The sequence below is a fragment of the Topomyia yanbarensis genome, chromosome 1 (genome assembly GCF_030247195.1).
Source record: "Topomyia yanbarensis strain Yona2022 chromosome 1, ASM3024719v1, whole genome shotgun sequence".
In the NCBI taxonomy this organism is placed as follows: Eukaryota; Metazoa; Arthropoda; class Insecta; order Diptera; family Culicidae; genus Topomyia; species Topomyia yanbarensis.
Genome location: NC_080670.1, coordinates 45,023,674 through 45,049,407, shown reverse-complemented (window position 1 = coordinate 45,049,407; position 25,734 = coordinate 45,023,674). Strand labels below are relative to the sequence as shown.

The 25,734-nt window shown below is 41.5% G+C and overlaps 1 protein-coding gene across 1 annotated transcript in view; it reads left to right on the top strand.

Moving 5' to 3' along the window:
- LOC131677496 (uncharacterized) overlaps positions 1 to 24,783 on the top strand; it is a 44,855-nt gene extending 20,072 nt beyond the window's left edge. The window contains exons 6-9 of the mRNA XM_058957338.1: positions 9,631 to 13,290; positions 13,387 to 13,968; positions 14,025 to 14,469; positions 23,622 to 24,783. Of these exons, the coding sequence (XP_058813321.1) occupies positions 9,631 to 13,290; positions 13,387 to 13,968; positions 14,025 to 14,469; positions 23,622 to 24,322 (5,388 nt within the window). The 3' untranslated portion in view covers positions 24,323 to 24,783. The remainder of the gene's footprint in view (positions 1 to 9,630; positions 13,291 to 13,386; positions 13,969 to 14,024; positions 14,470 to 23,621) is intronic.
- The last annotated feature ends 951 nt before the right edge of the window (positions 24,784 to 25,734 follow it).

Below are 25,734 nucleotides of genomic sequence, written 5' to 3'. Positions count from 1 at the left end.
ATAGCTCTGGATTTGTTCTTAAAGTTCAAATTACATGTTTACTTTAGATTTCAATAGCATAAATAATTACCGAGAAAAAGTACATTCCGGGTAATGGTATTCCGGGAAATGGTACATTCCGGGAAATAGTATTCCGGGAAATGATATTCTGGGAGATGGTACATTCCGGGAAATGGTTTTCCGGGAAATGGTACATTCCGGGTAATGGTTTTCTGGGAAATGACATTCCGGAAAATGGTTTCCCGGGAAATGGTAAACCGGGAATCGACGTACAATCTTATGGGCATCTCCCATAGACCCCTTTCTTAACATTTAAACTAGTTTTAGCTCGAGCTTGCGCACGCTTAACGTTTAAGCTAGTTTTAACTAATTAAGTCTAATTGGTCCCATCTTGGGGTTGCTCCACTTGTCAGTGTTACCACTTGGATGACTAGATCGTCGATTTCTTCTGAGGAGCTTATCCGATCCGGTTTGATGCCATCGGCTAGGCTTGATTCATATAGGGGAAAGTGAGGTAATATCGCCATGTGGGGCGAGTTGAGCACCCTTTTCTTTGGCAAAACTGAACAATATATCAACCTCCCAGTCCGTGCATTTGTCTGGTTGTCGTTGGCGTTATGCGGTGATAGAAAATCGCGTAGTAATCGCTTCCTCCCTGGTAATGAGGGACGCCCCATAAGACCTTCTTTGCGATGGAACGATACAGTCAAGATGGACAGGACATTACACGTCCCCAGAGTACGAGGTTATTGGCTTCCTTTGTTTGAAGGATGTCATTGCCGTGGTGATTGGATCTGATAGACTCCCACGCGGTGGGATGAGCATACTAGTGGCCCGAGTGATGTACCGCTGGAAAAAAAATTCATCTTCCCGGGCTTTTATTTTTGGATTTTAACCGGGTCTTTTTCCAAATTTTTAAAACCCGGCGGGCCCTCGCCTGGCGGATCAATCCTTTGTCTCGGTTTTACGGCAAATCCGGATTACACTGGCTTCGCCCCAAGTGTTAGAGCAGTGTAACAACCGATGATTCGATATATAAATTCATTCAATAAATCATCGTTTGAGAAACTTGGCAATATCCAGAAATGATAAATCAAACTATCGTTTGGATCGAATGGTTCATACGTCTGGTGGATCACAGTTCTAGTGCGCTGCATCAATAAAAACCTGTGAAATCCACACTATAACACAACGTAAGTCATAGACAAACAATCCATAATTGCGAAAATGAAGAAGCCTAAGAATATCAAAAATTAAACTTAAAAGAACTGCACATATTTAAAAGAAGGCAAAATCAGTTATAAAATGTATTCACTCGAAATATAGTCAATATTAGGTAATGGAAAATAACACATTATTATTATTGCTTAGTGCAGCCTTAACAGTTATGTGTCCAACAAAAAAAACACCTTTAACAGGCCAACGAGGGTACCCGGGTACCCACAAATTGAAATGCTCATAACTATGGCTTCCTTTAACCGATTTGGACACTTTTAGATATTTTGGATTCAGGAACTCGTCTACTTTTTGATTCTGTACAATAGAACCGGAATAATGGATCTGGTTTTCGGTAATCCGGATTTTCCGGAGTAATGTTCCAGTACTAGGATATGATTTGTAAATTTTAATAATGTACTAGCAATATGAGTATCAAAACTCTTCAAATTGGCTCGGAAATCTGTTTTCCATTGTTACGGGACCCTATGGCAATTTGAAAAATGGAATTGGAATGGAATGGCCACTCACGGCCCCACGGGAACCTGCTCCGGAATGTCCGTTCCGGGGTCGAATCACCAAATGGTTCCAAAACCACGAGATACAGCCTACTGATGCAATTCCAATAATTTTGATACCCATATTGCTAGTATTCCATTGAAGTTCGCAAATAGTACCCCAGCACTGGAACCTCCTTCCGGAAACCCGGATTCCCGGGAACCGAATGAAGTAACCCGATGCATTTTTACCAAGTCCAAAAGTGGGTGAGTTCCTGAATCCAAAAAGGTCAAAAGTATCGAAATCGGTTGGATATTACCTTAGTTACGGGCATTTTAGTTTTGTGGGTACCCGGGTACCCACGTCGGCCTGTTACGTAGTAAAAAAATCAGGAGCCCCTCCTCACTCCCACCCTTACTATATCAACAATATTATTAACCCAAAAGCTTGACTTATTGAAGTTCTAAGATGTCACAAAGTTTCAATTTCCAGCTATGGATGAAACATAGGAATTTAATTAATTGAAACTTAAAAAGGTACCCGGGTACCGCGTCGGACACACAACGGTTAACTGTATGGGTCACTCGGTGATAAAATACAAATTCATCTGTTATGCCAACTGATCTTCAGTGACATCACATAGCAAAGTTATGCCAAATGACCGTTTTCCAGCAGTTATAATAATAATTAAGCCGAATGTCCGTTATGCAAATAAACTGCAGAGTGATCACTTCTCAAAATTATACGAAATGTCCGTTATGCTAAACGTCCACTATGCCAAATGACATTATGCCAAATGGCTCGCTCCCCCTTGATAGCTAGGTTCCGGAGAGTTAGGACTGGGGTTACTGGGCTTTTGAAGGATGGACTCAAATGTGAAGGCGAGCCGATACTGGCTGCAGATTCCTCTAGAAAAGAACTAACCGTTGGTAATTCTTCTTTTCTGACTTTCCGTGCGTTCCAGTTCCAGACCGGTCAGTGTGGTGTTCGAGGGTAATCCACAAAAACGACGGCAGCGGGTCGAGGCCGTAAGGCTGAAAATCATAAGCCCGAAATTACATTAGGCCGAATTCAAAAGGCTGAAAAATCAAAAGGCGGACTTTCAAAAGGCAAACTTTCTGGAAGGCGGAATTTTAAAAGGCAAACTTTTCAGAAGGCAGAATTTTGAAAGGCAAACCTTTTTAAAGATATTGATTATATTTCGAGTGAATACATTTTATACTTGATTTTGCCTTCTTTTAAATATGAGCAGTTCTTTTTAGTTTCATTTTTGAAATTTTTATGCTTGTTCACTGTTGCAATTATGAATACTTGGCTATGACTTACATTTTAGTACAGTATAATGTAAAACTGCGATCCACCAGACGTATGTTTTGTTCTGACCATTATTATTATGATCGCCAGTGGGTTTTGGTTTTCCATACAGCGTTTCAATAATTTAAATTATCCTTATTATCTTTCTTTATATCATGAGCTGTTCTTTTGAATTATATACTTCATCATTTGTGAATTTCGTTAAGTTTTTCAAACGATGATTTATGGAATGAACTTACATATATTCAACCATCGGTTGTTACACTGATCTAGCACTTGGGGCGTAGCCGAGACCAAGGATCCGCCGGGCGAGGTGGCCGCCGACCCGCCATCGGAAGCGGCGGCCCCTCGCAAGCAAACCTGTTATCCACTCGTTTGTCCGGATTACTCAAACATAGGGGCTATAAATTAGTTTAGGTCCGACGGAGCGACAGCGATGTCGGACAGCACGCGACTTGAAGCCATGTGGCGTAGCCACATTAGGCGTAAATGTTTTTTATTAAGTGGTAAAGAAGAATAATCTAATTTTGGTTCAAGTACAATATTAGTACTATTAGTAAACAAACTCATTTAAAGTTACTTAAATGTTTAGGTAGTTGCCGTTATGCTCAAACATTTGAGCTACATGCCAGCTGCTTACAACTGCATAACTGTTCGTATTCCCGGTTTACTCGAACATAGGGATTGATTCCTTCTTTCAAATATGAGCAGTTCTTGGAATCTGTATGCCAAATAACTCTTGCACGCACACTTGTGATCACTTCGGCTACCCAGTTTACTCAAACATAGGGGATGATTCCTTCTTTCGAGCATTCTTTGAATCTCAATTAAAATCGCAATGAATGCACAATTTGACAAAGGGTTTGGTGGATTTTTAGAGTATTAATTCTTATTTTGTATTGGAAAAGTTTCGTACGTAAACGTGCGATCCTCCCGATTTACTCAAACATGAGGCGATTAATCAATCAGGAACAACACAATGGGAAATAATCGAATAATAAAAAAAAGTTTGCCTTATGAGATTCAGCCTTTTGGGTTTTCGGCTTTTTGAGTTTTCGCCTTTTAAGTTTTCGGCCATTTGATTTTTCGACCTTTTTAGCATTAGGCCTTTCGAATTTTCGCCTTTTGAAATTTCGCCTTATGTTTTTCGGCCTTTTGATTTTCAGCCTTTTGATGCTAAATCGGTAATTCTTCTTTTCTAACTTTCCGTGCGTTCCAGTTCCAGACCGGTCAGTGTGGTGTTCGAGGGTGATCCACAAAAACGACGGCAGCGATACGATTGCCTTTTGGTTTGACAAATCCTATTTGTAACGAACTCGAGACATCTGATAGTTAATATTCGTTCTCTGAAACCGAAGATCTGGTCAGGAAGAATACTTTGATCTTCCAGAAAGCTTTCGAGCCTCCAAAGTATGGCTGAGTTTAACAGCTTTAAACGACAGTTTACTAATGAAATCGGTCGATATTTTCTGGGTTTTCCGGTTCCGGTTTACGTGTTGCAACAAACTTTATCGTTTGTAGATCCGTTTTCTTTGAGGCTTTTTGGAGACGGGTGATAAGGTTCTAGTGGGAAATGTTTATTGAGGAAGTTATTTGACGCGTTAAGGTCGACGTGGACTAAGATATTTCTAGCTTTTCTTCTGCCAGCTGTTTTAGTTTGTCCCAAACAATGAAAACAGGTGTTTGTGGCTCAATAATTGAAACAAATTTCTGAAAATTTACCTTCAACAATTCTTTCTTCTTTCTCCCTTTCCTAGGTTGAGGGATTTGACGGTATTGCAAACATTATTAAGCATATTGCGTGCATCAGTGCTAAAGAACCTTTGACAGACAATTGCTTCAAGATGGTTATTGCATTACGCCTCGATAATGGTGCTTATGAGCTTTCTTTATGTTTTTTTTCATACTCTGCACCAGCCCTAGCTAACGTTCAACCATTAGCCTGTGCGCGCTGGTATGGCCAACTGGCGGGTCGATGTGGATTGACTTGCTGTAGGTGTTTTCAGACATTGTTCCACAGTTTAATGGCAGTGTTGTTGGACAGGGCTCTCAGTGGGGGTCATTACTAATTAAAGAAATATAATCGTAGTAGCCTATTTGTGGTTGTTTTGCAATAATTGTGGTCTTTAGTACTAGTTTACAATTGTTATGTGCTAGTCGCATGTGTATCTATGTATGTATTGGTGACAGCTGGGTCAGAGAATGGATGCAGAACTAGCGTATATGATAAAGTAGTGGCGGATCATTGCGGAGCTTAATTTGTGCATTCGATTTTATTCATTTGTGAGGATCGGATTCAAAAAATTAAGGTACAGTGGAGCGGGGCCATGTAGCTCAGTTTTTTTTGACGAGCTCGAACGATGGTACTTTTGCACTGATTTTGATAAACAAGCACTTGTTGGAAAGGTTATACATCTGGCAACGCTTTGGTAATAATGATTTTATGGCTGGCTAAATATTTTTCAAGCTAAATCCAGCAAGGCGAAGGAATCTTTAAAACCCGGGGGTAAGATAGGTCACTATATTAGAGGTTAAATAAATCAATGTAGACGCCTAGAAAATCAGCAGTTCAACTTTTATTTGAAGAGTATGCATACATATTGCAGAAACTAATAAGACAAATAATCATGAAACCGCGTTAGAAAATGTTTAAAAAACATGTTTATTCCACAGTTGCGTCTGGCTTTGTACTTGCGAATGACTTTCTCGTGGTCCTCGTCGTCGCCAGAGTGTAGAATTGAAGTTGTGCATTCCGGCTCATGTGGTTGCTTTGCTGTGCAACGATCACATTTACGCTTCAGAGCATTTTTCGGATTCATTTTCCTTCTCTTTTTTGATCATGTTTTTTTTTCGGTTATCTAGTTCAACAACACCTTAAATTATTTATTGTTAACTCACGAGAAATATCTGACGCGATTCTATTGATGACAAGCACTTTCCTTTCACACGAGCACGTAATGTTTCGACGAAACCTTGATTGTTTAGAGGCCGATCGAATACTGGCGCCATCTTGAACAGATACTGTTGCATTCTTTATGTCCTCTTCATTTTGCTTTGGCGTTCTTCGCACGAAATGATGCACAATTTTCATGTCAAAGTAATTCAAATTTACATTATAGTAGTGACTTATAGTGCCCCAAACGGCTGACCTATCGTGCCGCCAAATGTATGTTTCATGTTGATGTCCGTATTTTTTTCAAAAACAAAAATATCGAAAAACCAGCAGCAATATTTTTACGTAAGAAAAAACTCACTTGACATTGATTAAATGTACTCTACTGAAGACAAAAGACAATGCCTTTTCGCAGAACAACACGCGAATGACCGTCGTCAACGATGTTCTCTACCGTGTATTTAGTTCACGCAACACGAGCGATCTCTGCAATAACATAGTAAAGATAATGCCCTATACCTGTTGTACCCCCAAACCTATTTTACCCCATTCTACTCTTCTAATTTTACCAACTCACGTGAATCATCCATTCACGGTCAGTATAGCATGATGAAATTTTAACAGAATGTAAATGTCGTTAATGGTAAATAAATATCATTTGCTGGCAGTTAGGCGAAAGTAGTTTGATTGCATGTTTTTTTCTTCTATTTCATTAGTTTTATGTTTTTGTTGTACTTCTAATAGTTCGCTAATGCACTACTCATGCATACCAAAAATAGTAACGGTCAATTTATACACTTCTAATAATTCTCTGCATCTTTTGTTTCTTTATTCGGCATGTTATGATTCCTTCTATTACTATATTCTAAATTAGATTCATACCAACAGTCACTAACATAATTAATTGCATATTTTCTCATATATGTTCACACGTACAAACGCTTGTGGCCTTCACGATAACATAAACGCGAACATGCAATTGCAATCATCTACACATATTTACGCCCGCGATTTCGCCAACTTTAAAAATGCCCGGTAATTAAGTGAACGTCGTAGCAGACCTTTTGTATGATGACCTGACTGCCTTCATATCCTTCCGAGCCTGCGCTCGACTTCGTCAGACTACAATAATTTTGGCGCGTACCTGTGTTTCGCTTTGGAAACTTTTAGGATTTCCTTAGTTTCCTTTTGAAGTTCTGCCATAGAACCTATCATACTACCCTCCATTTGTTTCACACGTTAGAAAACTATTTTCGTGTTTGTAAAAGACGAGAATTTCTGGCTGTGTTTCACTTGTATAACTTTTTCCAGCCATCACATGGCGCCGTAATCGAGGATATATTTATTCGTGTCGAGCAGTAACGATTAGGATGTCAGAATAAGATCAATCGCTAATCAGGTTCTTCGGAAAGAAGGTGGGTAACAATGCTTTCGTCGTTCACCAAATCCAGTAGTGCTGATTCTTTCACGTCCGAGTGCAAAGGATCTCAAGCGTAGTGATGGGCGTTGAACTCTGTTACGATTACAACTTTCCTAAACCAAGAAGCTTTGTTGAGAATCTCTTTCGTCAGCTTCTCGAATTCGATAAGGGGAATACTCGGCGAAACATATAAAGAGGTTATTAATATATCTGCATTTACGATGTGTCGACCAGCCTGGGATCAACTTGGCAGCTTCCATATATTGAACTCAAAAACAATTTATTTGATGATTTTTTGATGCCATGGTGGCTCGAATGGAGCAACGTTTAAAAAAGGGACATCTCATTTATTATTTTTCATACCTGTATAAAAATAACTAATTTAAGCACTTCTATCTTCAAATTTATTTTGCTGTTCAAATTCAAAACTGTCCTTGGTCCACCAGACCTAAAGAGAAACATAGATCCAATTTTGAATCTAAAACATAAAACAAATCGATTTTCAGAAAGAGTAGAAGACGACTTTCATATTCGAGCCACTTATATTGACTCGAATAGAATACTTTTAGAATCCTATTGTAGAATAGTGATAAAATCCTTGACCTAGGGCACTGAATTATATATATCGAAGGATACTACTAGAAGAATGCTTTCACTGCTGGGAGAATTTCAAAACAATTTTAAGGTGATCTGATCTGATTCCGGCACCAGGTTGAAATGTTGCACAAATGTTGAGACCCGTTGTGTTTTTTTGTGTCCGTTGAAGTGCTGCAAAAAACTTACTTGACCTTAATTTTACAAGACCAGGAACAATTTAATTTCCTTGAGTTGTTATATTTGATGACCCATCTAGAAACATCCTTCCATCCTTCAAAAAAGCGAACAGACTGACGAATCCTGTCGAAGAGGACGTAGTTTGGCAAGTCAGCCCCGGGGAAGGTCGCACTATACGTGTGTGAGTAAACATAGAACGTAGTCCCGTTGGCTGCGATTGATGCTGAATGTAATCGTCTACAGTACTCTATTTTTCTGAAGCAAGAGGTTCTTAAAACAGGTGACACCATACTTGAATCGTAGATCACTCCAGTTAACTCTACTTTGTGGGATGGTACGTTGACGTGGTAATTTCTCGTAAACTCCTCGAAGGCAATAGTCTGATTTACCTGCTTCAGGCTGGATAGCTCCGTTCGAACCTTAGAAATTTTTTTTTATATATTGTAACGACATATAATTAGCAAGGGACTGGAAGGTGAAGTATTTTTCAAATATTAAGGGCCATAGTACTCAAGGGAGAGCAAGGATTTGAAGTAAGAAAGTTTAGAAAAGCGTGGAGTGGGGTCAATGAACAAGCTTAGAGTTTCCCGGCTACTTAACTCTTTGTCTTCTGCAACGCAGGAGTCAGGATCTTTTGGCATTAAATGCGCATCACCTGAGTCTGCGGTATGTCCGGACAAGCGTAAAGTCAATTTACTGACTTATGCTGTCGGAGCCGACAGCATAAGAAATTTCGGTCATGGCTGAACATTGTATCGTCAGCGCCTGCGACATTGGTAAACGTATCAGTTGTTTACCCCAGAATTCGAAGGGCACGAAAGGGCCGAACGAGGTGGTTGAATAATTTTTCAATTGAGGGGTTGTAGCCTTGTTAACAGAAAAATCAGTCGGAACTTTTGGAGGCGTCTATTCAATCATCAGGAAGTATTCTTTATTAGCGAGATCCATTTTTGCTTGCAAAACCCTTTGCAGTGAAGAGAAAAGCAAACAAAGCGGAAGACGAACGAGGGAGATGCATAAAAATAAATCGAAAGAAAAATGTACTTATCTTTTTACGAAGGGTTCACGGAAGAAGTCACGATTAAACGTAGCCGTTCTTGCTTCTATAATCAGTAGAAAATGTGATAAAAAAGTGTCTGTTATATACGACACAATACGGTCTTGTTTTGTTTAACGATACAATATACGCGTCCGAGCGATCGGAGCTTCTGAATGGAAATGAGCTGCATAGAATTGATTGCTGCACAACCTAAAAAACGTTAGCTCAAGTTATTTTAGTCCGTTTGCTAGAATTGTGATAGAACTGTGACTAAGACAGCAGATCTTCAGAGTCGAAATTATCTTTGAGTTAGGGTAGAGACTACTTGAGCAAATGCACGAGGGATTTTACATGAACAATATCCTACTTTGCAAAAAACAAGAACAACTTTAAACATTTCACATTACTAACACCTTTCTCGAGGCACAGTTCTGACAGGCCTATCTAATTGTACTTTTTTCTTCTGCACAATTACAGGAATGCAACCACAACCAGAGAACGAACGAAACGCGCGATCGACTGCGAAAGAAAATCAAACAACTTCAAAGCAACAAGGACAACCAACAGCTCAAGTCGTTGAATTTGAAAAACATCAAAATTCCCCCCGGCGGTCTGTTGAAGAAGATCAATACCAATAAAAGCAATTCGACAAATGTGGTCACCAACAGCAGCGGCATTAGCTCGGCAGTGCCTACCATTACCAAGGAATCGATCACATCCAAAGTGGAAGCGCTGAAGAACAGCAACCTCAAGATGGCTCCAATTAGCACTGGAGTTGCTGTGGCGGCAACTTCAGCCAATGTCAAGATTCCGATGGTTTCGACCCCCGCTGGAGCAGCGAAAGCTATGACAGCAGTGCAATCTGTGAGTGGAAAGGATACGGTTTGTCAACCGCAGAAATCACAGCAACAACATCCACAGCAACCTCAATCGCAAGCATCGAGTACAGCGTTTGCACCTATGGTGAAAAAACCTCCGCCCCCACCACCGTTAGAAGAAAAATCACTAGATGATATTCTAAGGTTTATAGAAGGTGACGATGACGGGGACAAACATGCGAACAACAAGAAGGCTGCGAAAAAGGTTAAACAGAAACAAAAGAAACAGGAGTTGAAAAAAATTACCGAACTGGGTGAGCTTAGTCAAAAGTTTTCCGAATTCAATTTGGAGGAACAGAAGGCTCAGAAACGACTACAGTTTCAGCAGAATTTGAAAAAGAAAGATAAACAGCAACTACTGGAGGACATTCAGGCTTACGAAGCGAAGAAGGTCCAATTGCAGACGGACATCAGTAGCTTGGTTTCTAGCATAAAGAACAACAATCCTGAGTTCAGTTTTAAACTGGACGGTGGTGCGGCACAAAGTGCCAAAGATGCACCTAAAGGAAAGTCGGAGTCTTCGGGAAAGAAATCATCTGCTCCGCCACCTACGTTGGAATCCAGCCAAAAGCAGCAACTACCAGCCAAATTGCAACAAAACATAAATCTTCTGCAGCAACAAAAACAGCGCCAGCAGCAGCAATTACTTCAGCAACACCAGAAAGCTCAACTACATCAACAGCAGCCACAGAAGCAACAACAACAACAACAGTTGTCTCAGGATAATGTCAGCATCGATTCCACACGAAGAATGGTTACTATCAAGCGAACATTTTTGCCGCATGCTGAGCCACAGGTCACGGTTACGGCAAAAGGACCATCGCCCGATAAAGATCAATTACTTTACACGTTTATCAATGGTCAGCTTGTTCCACCGGAACCGATGTCGTCCGCTGGTAAAGGAAATGCTGGGCAATCAATCAGTAAGAAGCAACAGCAGCAGCAATCGTTGCAAGATCAGTTGAAGATGAAGATGGCGTTTGATGATGCTAAGCAAATTAGTGATATGATTGTCAAATCTCAGTTTACCAATGACACCGATGTGTGGATAACGGAAAAGCTGCTAAAGTTAAGTCTCAAAGAACAGTCGCAACAGCAGCAAGTACAGTCCATGCGGGAGGTGGACGAGTTGATGCAGAAGATACAGCTGCAAAGTGTGGCTAGTGCTTCCGATAAGAGAAAGAAGGAAGATATCGTTTCGTTGACCAGTAAGCTCTCGGAGAAATTGACGCAGATTAGAAGCAAAGCGAAAAGTTCTGTTAGCGAAGCGCAAGCCAAAGCTGCCGCACAGATGCTGCAGAAGATTGTGCAAAAATTGGAGCTTGAATCTAATAGCAGTGGCGGTGACGATGGCAGAAAAAAGAAAAAGAAAAAGAAGCAGGATAAGGTGTCTGATGAAATTGACGAAATCGATAAGATTGTGGCATGGTTGGACGGGCTGGAAGTTAGCGGGGAACCGAAAAAAGCTGACAAGAAACCGGCAGAGAAAGCGCTGGGAAAAATTCTCAACCGCAAACTTAGTAAGGATTCCATTAGTTCTAGTGGTAGTGCTCAGAAAATGAAGGACGCTAAGGAACAGAAGAATAAGGATAAGAACAAGATTGAAGAACCGACGAAAAAGGTGAAAGAGGCTCAGAAGAAGCATTTGTCCCGTAAAAAGAGTGAAGTTTACATTGATCCTGAGTTTGACAACAACACATTTAAACTGTTGAATTTGGAAGACACAGAATCGGGTGAAGATGAAGACGTCACTCAGGGAGTATCTCAAGTCGCACCGGATGCTGTCAAACAACCAAAGGCATCATCGCGTCCTCCTACACCTCTTTCACCGAAGCTTGAACCACAAATGAGGCCACCAACACCACCAGCGCCGGTTCCAGCTGTAGTCAGTAACAGGAAAACCACCACCAAAAAGAAGAACGAAAAGCCGAAAGAACATCCTACTCCACCTGTGATATCAGCTAAGGAAGTGAAACAGATTAAAAACAAGGAAAATCTCGCACCGCCTACAACAACCACTACTCAGAAGAACTCCAAAAGCGCTCATAATGTTGCCAACACTCAAACAACCAACACTAAAAAGCCAATCAGTGCTGTAGCTCAACCACCGGACAAAGCATTTCAGGATAATCCAAATATCTCCAAACGACAAAAGAAACTGCTCCAAAAGCAGCAGGAGCAGGGTAAAAACGCTGTTCAGCCTAAACAAAAGAAACAGTCACAACAGCAGCAGCAGCAGCAATCCGGTTCGGGAGCAGCTCGTCATATTGACAAAGCAATCAAGACAGCAGAGCGAATGGTTAAATCGTCCAACGACCGTCGATCAAAGGTCAACATCGGTGCCGATACAACACTGGAGCTACTCAATGGTTCCTCTTCGCCTTCGGTTCTTCCCAGAAATGGCACACTGCCAAAAATTCCAAATACTTTCCCACCGGGCGATACATCGTTTGGTGCAAGCATAATGGATCAGTTGAGTCGTGGTATTCGAGTCGAAGGACTTCAGTTACCACCGGGTATTACGCTAACCCGGGTGGATGCAGCGCAGGCGGAAGCCATCAAAGCTAAACGGGAATCTATAAAGAAAATCTGCGAGCCTATGAAACCGGTTCAACCCGAACCATCGACAACGGTTCCGTCTCAACTGTTGATGGGATCCGCAGGAGCAGCCCCTGGCATGTTCATGGTGAATCCTATGGTGGTTCAACCAGGTCCCGGTCAAGACGCTGTCATAATGGTCGACACCAACAAGCTAAAGGGAAGCAGCACTGGTGAAAGTGAGAAAAAGCCCAGCAAAAGGAACAAGCGCAAGAACAAAAATAAAAACAAGCATGATTCGTTGAAAGATGGTCATTCCAAAGGCGATGGTCATAAAAACCAAAAAGGCAATAATTTCGTAACGCTACGGAATCCAATGTTCCAGGGTCCTCCATCGAGAGCACCTGCATCCCACGAACAAACTGGGGCACGATCATCGCATAATTATGAACAGCCGGCAACGATTTTCAAAAACGATAACGGCATGTTCACTATTAGGAATCCAGCTTTGCATCAGGCGCTAGCTGGTAGTACACCACCGTCAACTACCGGGTTCAGACCGTTCAACACTAACTACCTAGTGGAGAATGGAATATACCCACCCCAGATAGCGTCTGGAACGACCAATGCAACTACGGCGAATTACCTTCAACAGCAGCAGCAACAACAACAGCAACACGCGGCGAATCTGTTAGCGGACGGACCATCCGGTGTCAATCCTGTAAGTTTAAAATGATTCTTTATGTCCCTTTTTTACATTGCATTTCTGTGATATTTTGCACATTAGGACCAGTTAACATTTTTTCATCGTTTACAGGGAAGTTTCTCAGCAGCGGTGGAACCACCACGCAAGTGCAGCTCCGTAATTGGCAGTGAGATGAAGAATGCTCAAAAGCAGAAGCAGCAACAGCAACATCATCCGCATGTACATCATAATTCGTGGCAGCAGCTGAACGGTGCTGTTGGTGGTTGTCAGTCAGCTGGAGCCGAACTGTACAATCCTTTGTCGCTTGCCGGACCAAATCCGAACCAACGGTGCTACTCGCCTTTTGAGAGTCTACAGTACGGACTGACCGGAAGTCAGGATTACATGAATCCACAAAGTCCCTCCTCTGGATACTTCCCGCTCAGCTCACCGTCGACTATGAGTGCGATCGGATCCGAAAGGTCACAGGCTAGAGCCCACGCGGCCGCTGTAATGTCATCTACAGCTAACCCGAGCTGTAGACGGTTGTTCAGTTCTGCTAGTGGTCCAACGATAGGTGCACACTGTTGTGAGGATCCCCCCGGTGGTGTTTACTACGATGGACTAGGTTCAGGTTGTTCCGCTGTGAATCACAAGTATGATGATTTATCTTTTCTGCATAATTTGCAACCTGGTCAACGCTTGAATAGTGAGGTGATTATAACACATTTTGCAATGAATGTAAATGTAAACGAATTCTTATTTTCCAGGTTACTATTCACAACATCAATGAGTCAAAGTTCCTTCGGCAGCAGGGACAAAATTTGTCAAATGATATTGAGATTACGCGAATACCAGCCCCGGGTAGTTCTGTTGCATCGTCCGGCTTTAGTCATCCATCACATTCGGCGCCACATCCGCTGCTGATGTCACCGGCTGGTTCCACTATCAGCAGCGAAGCGGCAACGGCTGCCTCAGTTTCTTCGATAACTGGTGGCAGCAGCGGTGGAATAGGTGGTACTTCGAACAGTGCAGCTAGTGCGGCCCAAGCGGCCAATCTGCTCGCACTGAACGATATCGAAACTAGTTTATTCCTGCAGAAGTACCAGCAGCAACAGTTGCAACTGCAGCAGCAGTTACAGCAGCAAATGCAGCAACTTCAGCTGCAGCCCCTTAGTCGGCAGCAGCAGCAGCAATTGATCGGAGAATATGGAGGTCAGTAGTGGATTGTTTTTGAACATCTTACATTGGTTTTATTGTACAGAGAATTGTTTGTTTGTTGTCGAATCGAATGATATTCATTCAATTGGTGAAGATCATTTTTTCTATTGCGATTACACACGTTTACTGTAAATATTGGATTTGGTATATCCGAAATAAAATGCTCAATCGACGAAGATTTGTGTGAAATTAGTGTTCGAGTTTTTCTTTTCTATTTTCAAGCTTGTTTCAATCATTATTTCAGTCCCAAGCACGAAGATCAGATTTTAACAGATTTTAGATTTCTGTCTATGGTGAGCATAGTTTTTGACCATAGGTTTTCGGTTTCATGCATTTTACATGTTCTGTTATAGTCGTATTTTTCATTTCAGTATGACCTTCTACTTCCACTTGGCTCACTGCCATCATCACAAATACCAAAGTGTCATTGTACTGTTGTGAAATGATTCTGGACCAGGTAAAGCCTATGGAGTCGGTTAGGTATGTACGCTTTTGTGTGCTATTTATGTTTTTTTCATTCTTTAGGATATTTAAGCTGCTAATGTTTTCTTTGGTGTGGTGGCATAAGGCTCTTGTCTAAAGTAACCAGACGTTTTTGGGGATGAAGGAATCTATTGAATTATTACGTTCCCCAGATATTTGCACAACTATAGTAAGACTGGGACGCAACTTATTTCATTAGTTGATTCATACAACTAGTCAGCACAGGAACGGTGAGAATCATATTTCATTGGCACCATTTACACCTTTCCCGGGTTCTTTGAAAATTAGGTAGCACGACTTAAAATCTTTTATGAGCGTTTTGTACAATATGAATCCATAAGACAAGTCGGTTGTCACGGTAAAGATGGATACGTCTATCATTACCAGGACACATGTTAGTGAACTCGGGTTATTCGTAGTTATACTGCCTAAGCTCGACCCTCATTAACAGAAGACAAAGATTAAGCCCGCACGATATTAAGCCTGCTCTAATGACCCTGCCACTTCTAGTTTTCCGATCTGTTTACTTCACATCCTTGCTCTCACTTGAGTACTATGGCTCTAATTTTCATAACTTTTCCTACCCAGTAATCTCTAGCTAATTGAATCCATAAATTTACGTAGATTCAGAGTTTGGTAAACCCTACTAAATTGACCTCATTCTTGTAGTAGAAGTTTTCTTCTGACTATTGTAAAAGATGCAAAAATGAAGAATGATATGGAACTTCCAGTGGCATCAAATTCTACCTTTGGATGAATTGTTGCCGGTTAAGTCGGTGCCACAATTGATGTCGAAGGCAGCACTTCATTTTTTAGCCTGTACTTCGAGTTGAATATTGATAAAACTCTCCGACAGTTCTGTGAAGGCAGAAAGATACGTAGAACGCAACCAATAACACTGGTGGAACAAAAAGCTGAGGACATGTATCAAGCTACTCATCGACGTGAAGAATCTGAATGATTTGTTGTGGGTCTTCTTTTTGATGAAACAACATCATTACTGGGGGAGCCGCTTCCAGCGGCCATTCACAGTATAAAAGTAAGGCAGCGAAAATTTGCAAACGATCTTGTTTTCAAGAAGATGTACTGAGATTTTGTGGGACGGAATATTTGAAACTGGGCCATATGGAACGAATTCCTCATGACGAGATTATGGTACCTGCGGGCCGAAGATTCTATTTTCCACACCTCAAGAATTCAAAGTAACTACAAAACTGAGAGTTGTGTTTGACGGCTCCTGAAACGGGTGGTATCGTTGAATGGCCGGTTGTTAGTTGGCCGGTAGTAGTTTTCACACGCTTCAGAACCTACGCCATTACATTGACTGCTAATGTAGAGAAATTTGACCGGCAATTCCAGATACATAAAGAATATACCGATTAGCAACGTATTGTGTGGTTTCCGAAATCAGGCAACTTTTCTAGAATTAAAGAATACTGACTGTCATGTATGACAGCTGGTTTGCTCCATATTTGGCTATAGATTATCTACGACAAGCAGTTCGCGATTCTCAGTCTCAGTTTCCCGAAGCAGTTGATCGCGTGTTAAATAATGTTTATCTAGATGTCTACTGTCTGGCGCCAGAACGCACGAGGAAGTAATTAAATTAAAAGACACAATTCTAGACCTTTTATTCAAAACGTCATATCTACAATGAGTGACTCTCTTTGTTTTCTTTCTCTTCTGTTAATAATTCGGTCGCTTTAACATTTATCCCTCAACTCTTTGCATAGTATGCTAGTCAAAACCACCGTCTTTCGATCTGTACGGTGAAATAAGTGAAAAATGCTATAGTGACGCCGTACAAATCGAAAGAGAAAGTAAACAAAGAGAATCACTCATTGCAGATATGTCTTTTTGAAAAAACGCTCAAGAATTATTCAGATGACTACATTCATTCTACGAAAAGGATTATCGAACGCTCCCCGACTGTTCGAAAAAAGCACAAAAGCAAACGGAGTCGTTTCACATCACTTGTCATCAGAAACTGATTCCATTAAAGCATTGGACATTCAAAGGGATCTCGATTCTGGCGCTTTTGTGTTCCAGTTGAAGATGAGCTTCAGTAAGCGAAGTATAAAACGTCAAATGCTATCAGATACATCTTGGCTATTCGATCCCTTGGAGTGGGTCGCTCCCATCATAGTATGCATCAAGATCCTTTACCAGTTACTGTGATTACAAAAGCACTGGAATAAATCCGTGTTCCCTGATGGATTATCAATATTAAAGGAAAATTACAGCTGTTAGCGGTGCAGTGATGATGCATCGGACGCTGCCTATGTCGTATGGTTTATACGCTCCATCAATTGATCAAAAAGGATAAGTGTGAATGCTAGCATATAAAGTTTATGACAGAATATTGGTATCCATGCACGGTACTGAGCCTTCACTGAAATGGATCAGATAGGTGCAAATAGTGCTTTAGTGGGAATTTGGCTTTATCAGAAATACACGAGCTCCCACGAGATATAAAGTTGTTAAACATGCAACGTATAATGGGATCCGCCCTCGACCCACTGGCATCCCTGAACATGCCGAAGCAGTCGTGAAGTCTCCACTACTATCACGGCTGTTTCCAAAGAGAAGAAAACTTCATGAGTGGGCTTTGAACCAAAGCGGTCATAATAAAATTAATTATGTACTTTGTTGCTAAAATTGCGTTTTTTTTTAAATTAGTTTTGTTGTGGCCAACAAAGTGTCTTCTGGGTAGCCATTCATCAGTTTCTCAAAGTCAGGTTAAATCTATTTTCATTTGTGGATGGGAATGGGACTCTTCGTGTTTGAGGCAGGCTATAAAACTATGCGTAACCCTATGAGATGAATCACCCTGTAATCCTGCTAAAGTTTCATCGATACACGGAACTTGGAAAACTTGCATGTCGTGCCAACCTTGCTGATTGCCAAGCTTAACCACAAGTATTGGATACTTGGGCGCCAGTTTATTGCTTGCGATATGTTCGATAGAAGGCCAAAACCGCTATGCAGCTTACGGGAAGTTTGTCATCTGTCAGAATCTAAGGGAGACATGCCTTCGAAAACGTAGCTGTCGTTAATGCAGGTCCAATTATCTTGAAAGTCAGTGTTCTGAGAACTACAGTTACCGATTTGTCAACGCATTTATTTCAGAATTAAAACGTTTCTGCAGTCGATGCGGGTTCCCAGTCAAACATAATCTGATAACGGGACAAATTTTGCTGGCGCTGATAGCCAACTTATGTCGTTTTCGATTGAGAACCTAGAAACTAACCCAGGTTAGTTGCTTCAAACGAACGTTTTTAATGAAACTGAGTTGGGTTCTCGCCAAACAGCAGTGGTGTGAGCGAACCCGAAATATATTTCAGGTTGGAACCCAACCCGGTTTTCAGTTCAGTGGCGCATAACCTAGGTTGGAAACTGGCTTCAAACAAACAGTTTGACAGCAGTTAGGTCCGAAACTGAGTTAGTTTCTGCTTCAAGCGAAAACGACATTAGAGAACGTTCGCAATCAGCAAATTTTGGTTCCGATATCTGTTATTCTTTGAGCAGCCTTGGGATTAAGTGGATTTTCATAACACCATCATCAATCAAAATCAAATCATTTAATCTGAACCATGTTGCTTCACAGATATCTGCAACCTGTGAGACATTCAGCTCGTTGTTGCCTAGCGAAGAGCAGTCTTCAGCTGGCACATATCTTCATGACCTGCTGAACTAATGAAGAAGCCCGTCTGGTGCACAGTGGTCCCAAAGAGTAAAAAAGATTGCGTCAAAACTGTTGACTTTAGCAATGTGGTGTCTTTGAGAAAGTTTCTTGTAATGGAACTCCCCTTCTTTCCGCCTTATCGGATTGATGATTAATCGGAAGACGGAATGAGACAAACTTCAACTCGAGTATTTCCATAGAGGGCCGAGATCTGATTTTTCCAACACTTGTTGTGCTTTTCTTTCACTTTAATTTCACACCAAAAAATCTGAATTTTATCGTTGACGTAATTGCAAACATGACACAATTCAACAAACCGTAATTTACCAAATGACGGAACATTATCGTGTTCCGTTTAATTTTACATGAAACATATACTTTACATGCGCAATGACATAAAATTACACTTCCTACCATTCAGATTAAATGCTGTATGTGGAGTAAAATTACATGATTTACGAAATTAAACGTCATGTTAAATTAAAATCAAACGTAAAACTAAGTCATTTTTGATGGTCGTATATGTCAGGGTCAGGAGACGTAAATTTACACTATTTTTCTAGGTGTGATTGTTTATCGAGTGGTTTCTCCATTTTCGCCCGTTTAAAAATTATCGGTATTGGAAAAAGAGCTATTTTCAATCAAGAAACGTGAATATCCATCCACGCATACTAACGATAGCAAGTTTCCTTCTTCGGCAAAGTAATGCAGTTTAACAGTCCAAGCAATGTTCTAGAACATATATAATGGGAAAAATCTAGAAGAAAACTTATGATGAAATAACTGTTTTTAAGGGGCCTTTCACAAATAATGCCTTATATTTTAACAAGCTTAAAAGCTGAGAGTTTTCAGGTAAAATGTTTCTCCATTGCTTTGCTGAATTAAGTATTTGTCTATCTGAATTACTGAAGAAAATAAATTTCGTCATTCATTACTAGGGGGATCAATCCATAAAGACAGAAAGAATGGGAGTTCTATTCCAATAAACTTTTTCAAAGACACCACATTGCTAAAGTCAACAGTTTTGACGCAATCTAAAAAAACCCTCTTTTGCTCTTTGGGACGCGATATGTACAGTTTCGGCTTTCGCGTGAAACATACATACGGGCGTATTGGTGAAAGAGCGTGAAGCTCTCATGCTCATATTCATTGCTTCACTTTCCAATCCCTGGTTATGTGTGTGGGATGGGTGAAACCCGCCACAAATGGCAAATATACCTCATATCCGAACAGTTCAAGCGCTGATGTATTCTTCGCTTCCAGTAATTTGCCTTTTGCATAACTATTTCTCTCGCCGACCACGAACGTCGCTCAGTAGAGGCGCGACGCTGTTGATTCGGGATACCTCAAATCCCCCACCGCAGTCTACCAAGCGACCGTCAACCGTTCCAATACTGTTTGTGGGATTGACGTTATGATCTTCCAACACGCTCAAAACGGTAGCATGGCTTCACTCAGCTGAACCTGGGGGCCTATTGTCACAGTCACGTCACTTGGTGACTAGTCAAAATTTCCTTCTAGTCACTAGGTGACGTGACTGTAAGGATAGGCCCCAGGGGTTCGTCCTCCAACATCATCGAGGTTAACTTCCAGATGGTTGGTGGCGACCACGGGGTGCTGTTATGACGTCATCGCCTTCGACAACTGTTTGTATCGCCAGGTGTTTGGTTCAACATTCGATATCTACCACTGTGACCGCAACGCCCTCAACTGCCATAAGACATCAGGTGGTGGTGTGCTTATCGCCGTTCGCAATGGTATAAACGCCCGAGGGATTAACGATGACCGGTAGGCGAAATCTGAGCAAATGTGCTATCAGTGAAACTTGCCGATCGCAATCTGTTCCTGTGTGGTGCCGTTTCCTCCTGATACAATTGTGATTTCAGTCGGATAAATGTATATCTTTTCTTCGTTTCTTCCATCACCTCTATCGCTGCCCCGATTGATGATATTGTCGCTCAGACTTCAACTTACTTGGCGTGACGTGGTGCCATGCAAGTAATAGCTTTCTGCGATTGAATATCGGAAAATCTGCGCATATCAACAATGCCAATTCAATTCTGGACAGTTACGGTAGCAAAACTCTTCGACAAATCAACAATTTCATCAACGAGAATGGACGTATATTTTACAACTGTTTTCTAAGTGCCCGGGAGTACGCTCCGTACTGTTGCATTGCTTCGACTTCTTTAGTGCAGCATGTGCGTCATCATCCCCTACAACATCTCCGCTGATAGTCGCTGGTAACATATGACACATGCATTACAAAACCACCCTTGATTTTTGTCAAAGAATGTATCAGTGGTTTTTTACCACTTCGGCGAGTCTTTCATCTATCACTTACTAGTAGAATATTCCCTTCCTGGTGGAAAGCAGCCCACATGTTTCCAGTCCATAAAAAGGGAAATAAATCGAACATTGGCAGTTATCGGGGCATCTCGTGTTTGAGTGCCGTGTTCAAACTGTTCGAGGTTGTTGCCTTAGACCCTATTTGTTTTCACTACAAACACTGCATTGCAGACGACCAACGTGGTCTTATGCCTAAACGGTCGACAACGACCAACCTGCTCTCGTCCACAACATATGTACTTGATGGATTCGCTGGTGGATTGCTAACCGATGCTATTTACACGGATCTATCTGCGGCCTCCGACTAAATCAACCATGATATAGCAATAGCGAAGCTGGACAAACTCGTTATTCAAGGACAATTCTGCGCTTGTTTCATTCCTACCTCGACGGAAGGCAACTCCAAAGCAGCATTAAATACTGTCTCTCTGCAACATTCCTTGCTAAATCCGGCATCCTGTTACGTTCAAAGTAGGTGAAGGGTAATCATAAGTGCAATAATGAGGCATTCGACGGGAGTGTATAGCACGCAGTCGAGAAAGACAGGAGGGCGTGAACGTATCCCACCCGCGATGAGTTGTCAGTCGCAGGATGACGGCAGCGATGGCAGCACTGAAGCTATTAAACAAACCGGCAGGGATGCCAGGTGCACAGATTATCAATATGCTGAACAGATTTTAAAAAATGCACAGATTTCCAGTTTTCTGTTTTAATGCACAGATTTCCACAGCTTTCTTCTACAATGCACAGATTAGTACAGATTTCTCAATTTTTTACCTTACGCTTAATTTTTATCTCACGTAAAAACCAAAAAAAGGTCACTACATCTTGTTTTCAGCCAAGTTTGGACGCTTTCCGTTACACAGATAGACACAGATTTTTAAAAGGGCCGCGCCCAGATTTTTCAAAATAACACCTGGCATCCCCGCAAACCGCATGAGTCAGTAAAGGTTATAGCCGTTTGAGTGCGGACGTGGGAGTCAGCAAGAATAGCTCGCGTACGCAGAGCAAATGTCAGATTCCCAGTCCGGTACCGATTCGACAACAAAAGTTCGCATGCGCAATTCAAAGATCGGTGCGCATTTTCGCTTGCACAAGTACATTTCCGACAGTGGAAAATAGTTCGAAGCTGATGCCAGGGTTCATGGTTGCAGTCTTCTCGTAAAGGATTCCCAGAAGAATCATCTGTTCCCGGTGTGGTGCTGTCGCGCTGTTCATTTGTGCGTACGTCAAGAAACTCTCGCTATAGAACAAAGAAGCACGAGACGGAAAATTGTACAAGGCGAAAGAGTCCCGGAATGAGGAAGCAGCAGATGCGCGTTCTGGTCAAGCGGCAGTATCCCTGTGTCCGGGAATAGAGGTCGAGGAAGCCACGCCTATTTGGCGGTAAGTCTGCCCAAATATCTCCCTTTCTTCTTGCATTATGGCTTCGGTTTTCGTATTTGGGTCACCTAGCCTTTTTCTAATTTTACAATCCCGCCAGTAAACCATCTCGGCCCAATAAAATTCCTGCTCTACTTTAATGGCATCAATATCCAATTACAAGAAACCCTCTTTCACCGACGACACAAAAAACTATTTTCGACAAATACGAGATAATAACGATGCCGAGTTTCTTCAGCGTGAACTGGAGATTACGTGGTGTGATCTAAATGGAATGGTTTTAAATCTGAGTAAAATCGGACCCTATACGAGACAGAAATATAGTCAATAATTATATTGACAAGACTGCTTCAATCCATCAATCCCATTTAAATTCTACCGAATCTATATTTTCAAGATGACCTTACACCATCAATATGTATTTATTGTCAATATTTCTGCTCGTGTATGGTCTGTTAAAGGCTTAATCGTAACGCTTACGCGTAATCGTCGTCAGATCCTGTTTAATTACCGTTTATTCGACTCGAGCATTTCAAAACACTCCCACGTCAAGGGTCTCGGAATCATCATGGATGCAGTACTAACGTTTAAACCACATACTTAATACATCATGGATAAGGCGTTGACAGAATCAAGACTGTCCAACACCGGTTCATACTCTTTACACTCCGACATCTTCCTTGGCGAAACAGATTTCAACAGCTGCGCTACGAAAACCGTTGCAAGTTAATACACTCGACACTCTAGGCATCCGGAGGGTATGCTCTCGAGTACTGTTCGTCTTGGACTTACTGTCTGCCAGGGTGGATTGCTCTACAATCCTCGGATGACTGGATCTTCAAGCTTGGACTCGAGCTCTACGCAGCAACCTTCCAGTCCCTTGCTAATTAAATGCCGTTACAACAATTAACAAATTGACTCAATACTGTGTAATAACTAATAAATGAAATATAAACGTCTATTCCTCACAGGAATTATATTATTTACATTTACATTATTAAATGCCGTTACAACAATTAACAAATTGACTCAATACTGTGTAATAACTAATAAATGAAATATAAACGTCTATTCCTCACAGGAATTATATTATTTACATTTACATTATATTATTTACATCGGTCTGCCTTGGTAGTTCTGCCCCTTCTGGTTCGCCCACTTTCGCGCGTAGCCTCAAGCATAAAACAATACCGAAAGGCACAATAAAAAATCCCCAATCATAACGGACATTTTTTTTCGATTTCAGAAAACATCTTCGCTCCGAATCAAATGGTCAACCTCAACGAGCTGGAATCGGAGGAGCGTGATATTGAGTCATTTAAACGGTTTAACTATTACTTCGATCCACCGAAGAATAAGCCGAAAATCAACTTGAACGTAAAGGACATCGTAGTGAACAGTAAGAAGCCGGGGGATGTAACTAGCAACAACCACGTCGGCGGCTCCAGTGGCAATAGCAGTAGCAGCAGCAGCAGTATCAGCAATGATAACAATCCCGGCGGTGTCAGTATAGGCGAGGACATTCAACCGATCCGACCGCAGGCACCGATTGGAACACCTTCGCAGAAATCCTATCATCAGCAGCAGAGCACGCCAGTCTCGTCCGTTGGGACTGGAGTTTCCACTATGCTCTACCCGGCTACCTCGGACAGTCCGGCATCATCGGCCTCCATCTTTGACGGGATCTCGTCGTCTATGAGCAGCCATGCGCACTCTTGTGATGATTTGTACAACGATTTACTCACATCCACGGGTAATCTTAGTTTGAATTTAAATTTGAACCTGACCCAGCTACAGCAGTCCAACTCGGATCCCATTGTGTACGATAGTTTCGGTGTAGGCGGTGGGGCACCCAGTTTAAGTAGCGTAGGAAGTTCTTCCACCAGCGGTGGTGGAGGGGGAAAGCCACCGGCAAGTGAGCTGACCCAAAGTATTATCAGCAATTGAAAAGGTGATAAGCTGGGAATGTTCCTTTCCGATTCAGGTTTGAAATATTAGTGCTTACGCTGCGTATACTGTTTACGTGCCGATGCAAGCCGCTCCAATTTAACAGCCAACACATTACCATATTATCAAAGTTGCCTTCAAACAGAAGTGCCATAGATTTCCTTCCCAATAATGCAGACACAGTTACTCATCAGGAGCACAAAACAAGCCTGTATCAGGTAAGGGGAACCTCTTCCTGCTCGAAAATGGAAACTACCTGCACACAAATGTCGACTGCCACTCAATAAAAGATCAGCATTACCCCAGCCAGAAGAGGGGTCATTGTGTCACAGACTAGTAAGATTTAGTATCTTCAAAAACCAACAAATGTTAAAGCTTGTCTCCTCCCACGAGAGGTTAAACAGTACAGCAGTAATCGTCGGTCAAACGAATCTATTAAACAACACCACATACCAATTGAAGTTGATCGGTTTTTTCCTCTAAATGATGACATTTGAAGTAATTTGTGACATATCTATTCGAACCGGAACAAGTGAGAGAAGAATGGTGTATAGAGAACGGTATGGTCAAAGGGAAAGTGAACAAATTTCTTCTAGAATGAGGGAGATTATTTTCGAAAACAGATTAATTAAGAAGGCATGAAACTAAAATCAAGTGGAACTGACTTGGGTAGATCGCAATCATGTCTTTTAAAGTGATTGAAGTCGGTTAACAGTTGAGATAATTTAGGTTACTTAAATATTTCCTCAATTAGGTACCTCTCAAATTGATATCTGAGCTGGCCCAGATTATGTGGTGGGAATTTGCATCACTGCCGATTATGAGTGGAAACCCATTCCTGCCACAGTGTGCCATCCATTTTGAAATCATCAGAAGGTGATGGTTTATTGAGCGGAACATATGCCGAGCAATAGATGTCTTTCTTGTTTATATTATTAACAGACATATTGCCTGTGACAGTACAAATATCAAGAGTTGGGAGGTAGGATATAAAACATGCGTCGTGCTGCACGTGACCCTATTCCAGCAAAAAGACCCACGTCGAACGGTGGGAATGGATGTTTTATTGATTATGTTAATGCGTATTTTTTGCCTATTCCAATTCCTGACTACTATTTCTAGTTATAGGCCAAGCGCAATGGCTTCTATATGTTTGCTGTGTGATACAAATCACTGGTTTCACATACGTTACAAAACGATTGATCAATCTAATATAGCTTACATGTGAAATATTAGCAGTCTATCTATAAAAGCCCCTTTATTCCTGCAGCTACTACGCGGGCGTACTCCTACAGCTAATCAAACTATTTTAATTAACCCAAACTTTATATTACATTGATTGCTTTAACGGTTTCTGTAGAAGTGGTCAGATCATCCAAAGGAAGGAGCGTTCCGTGTGTACCTAATCCTAT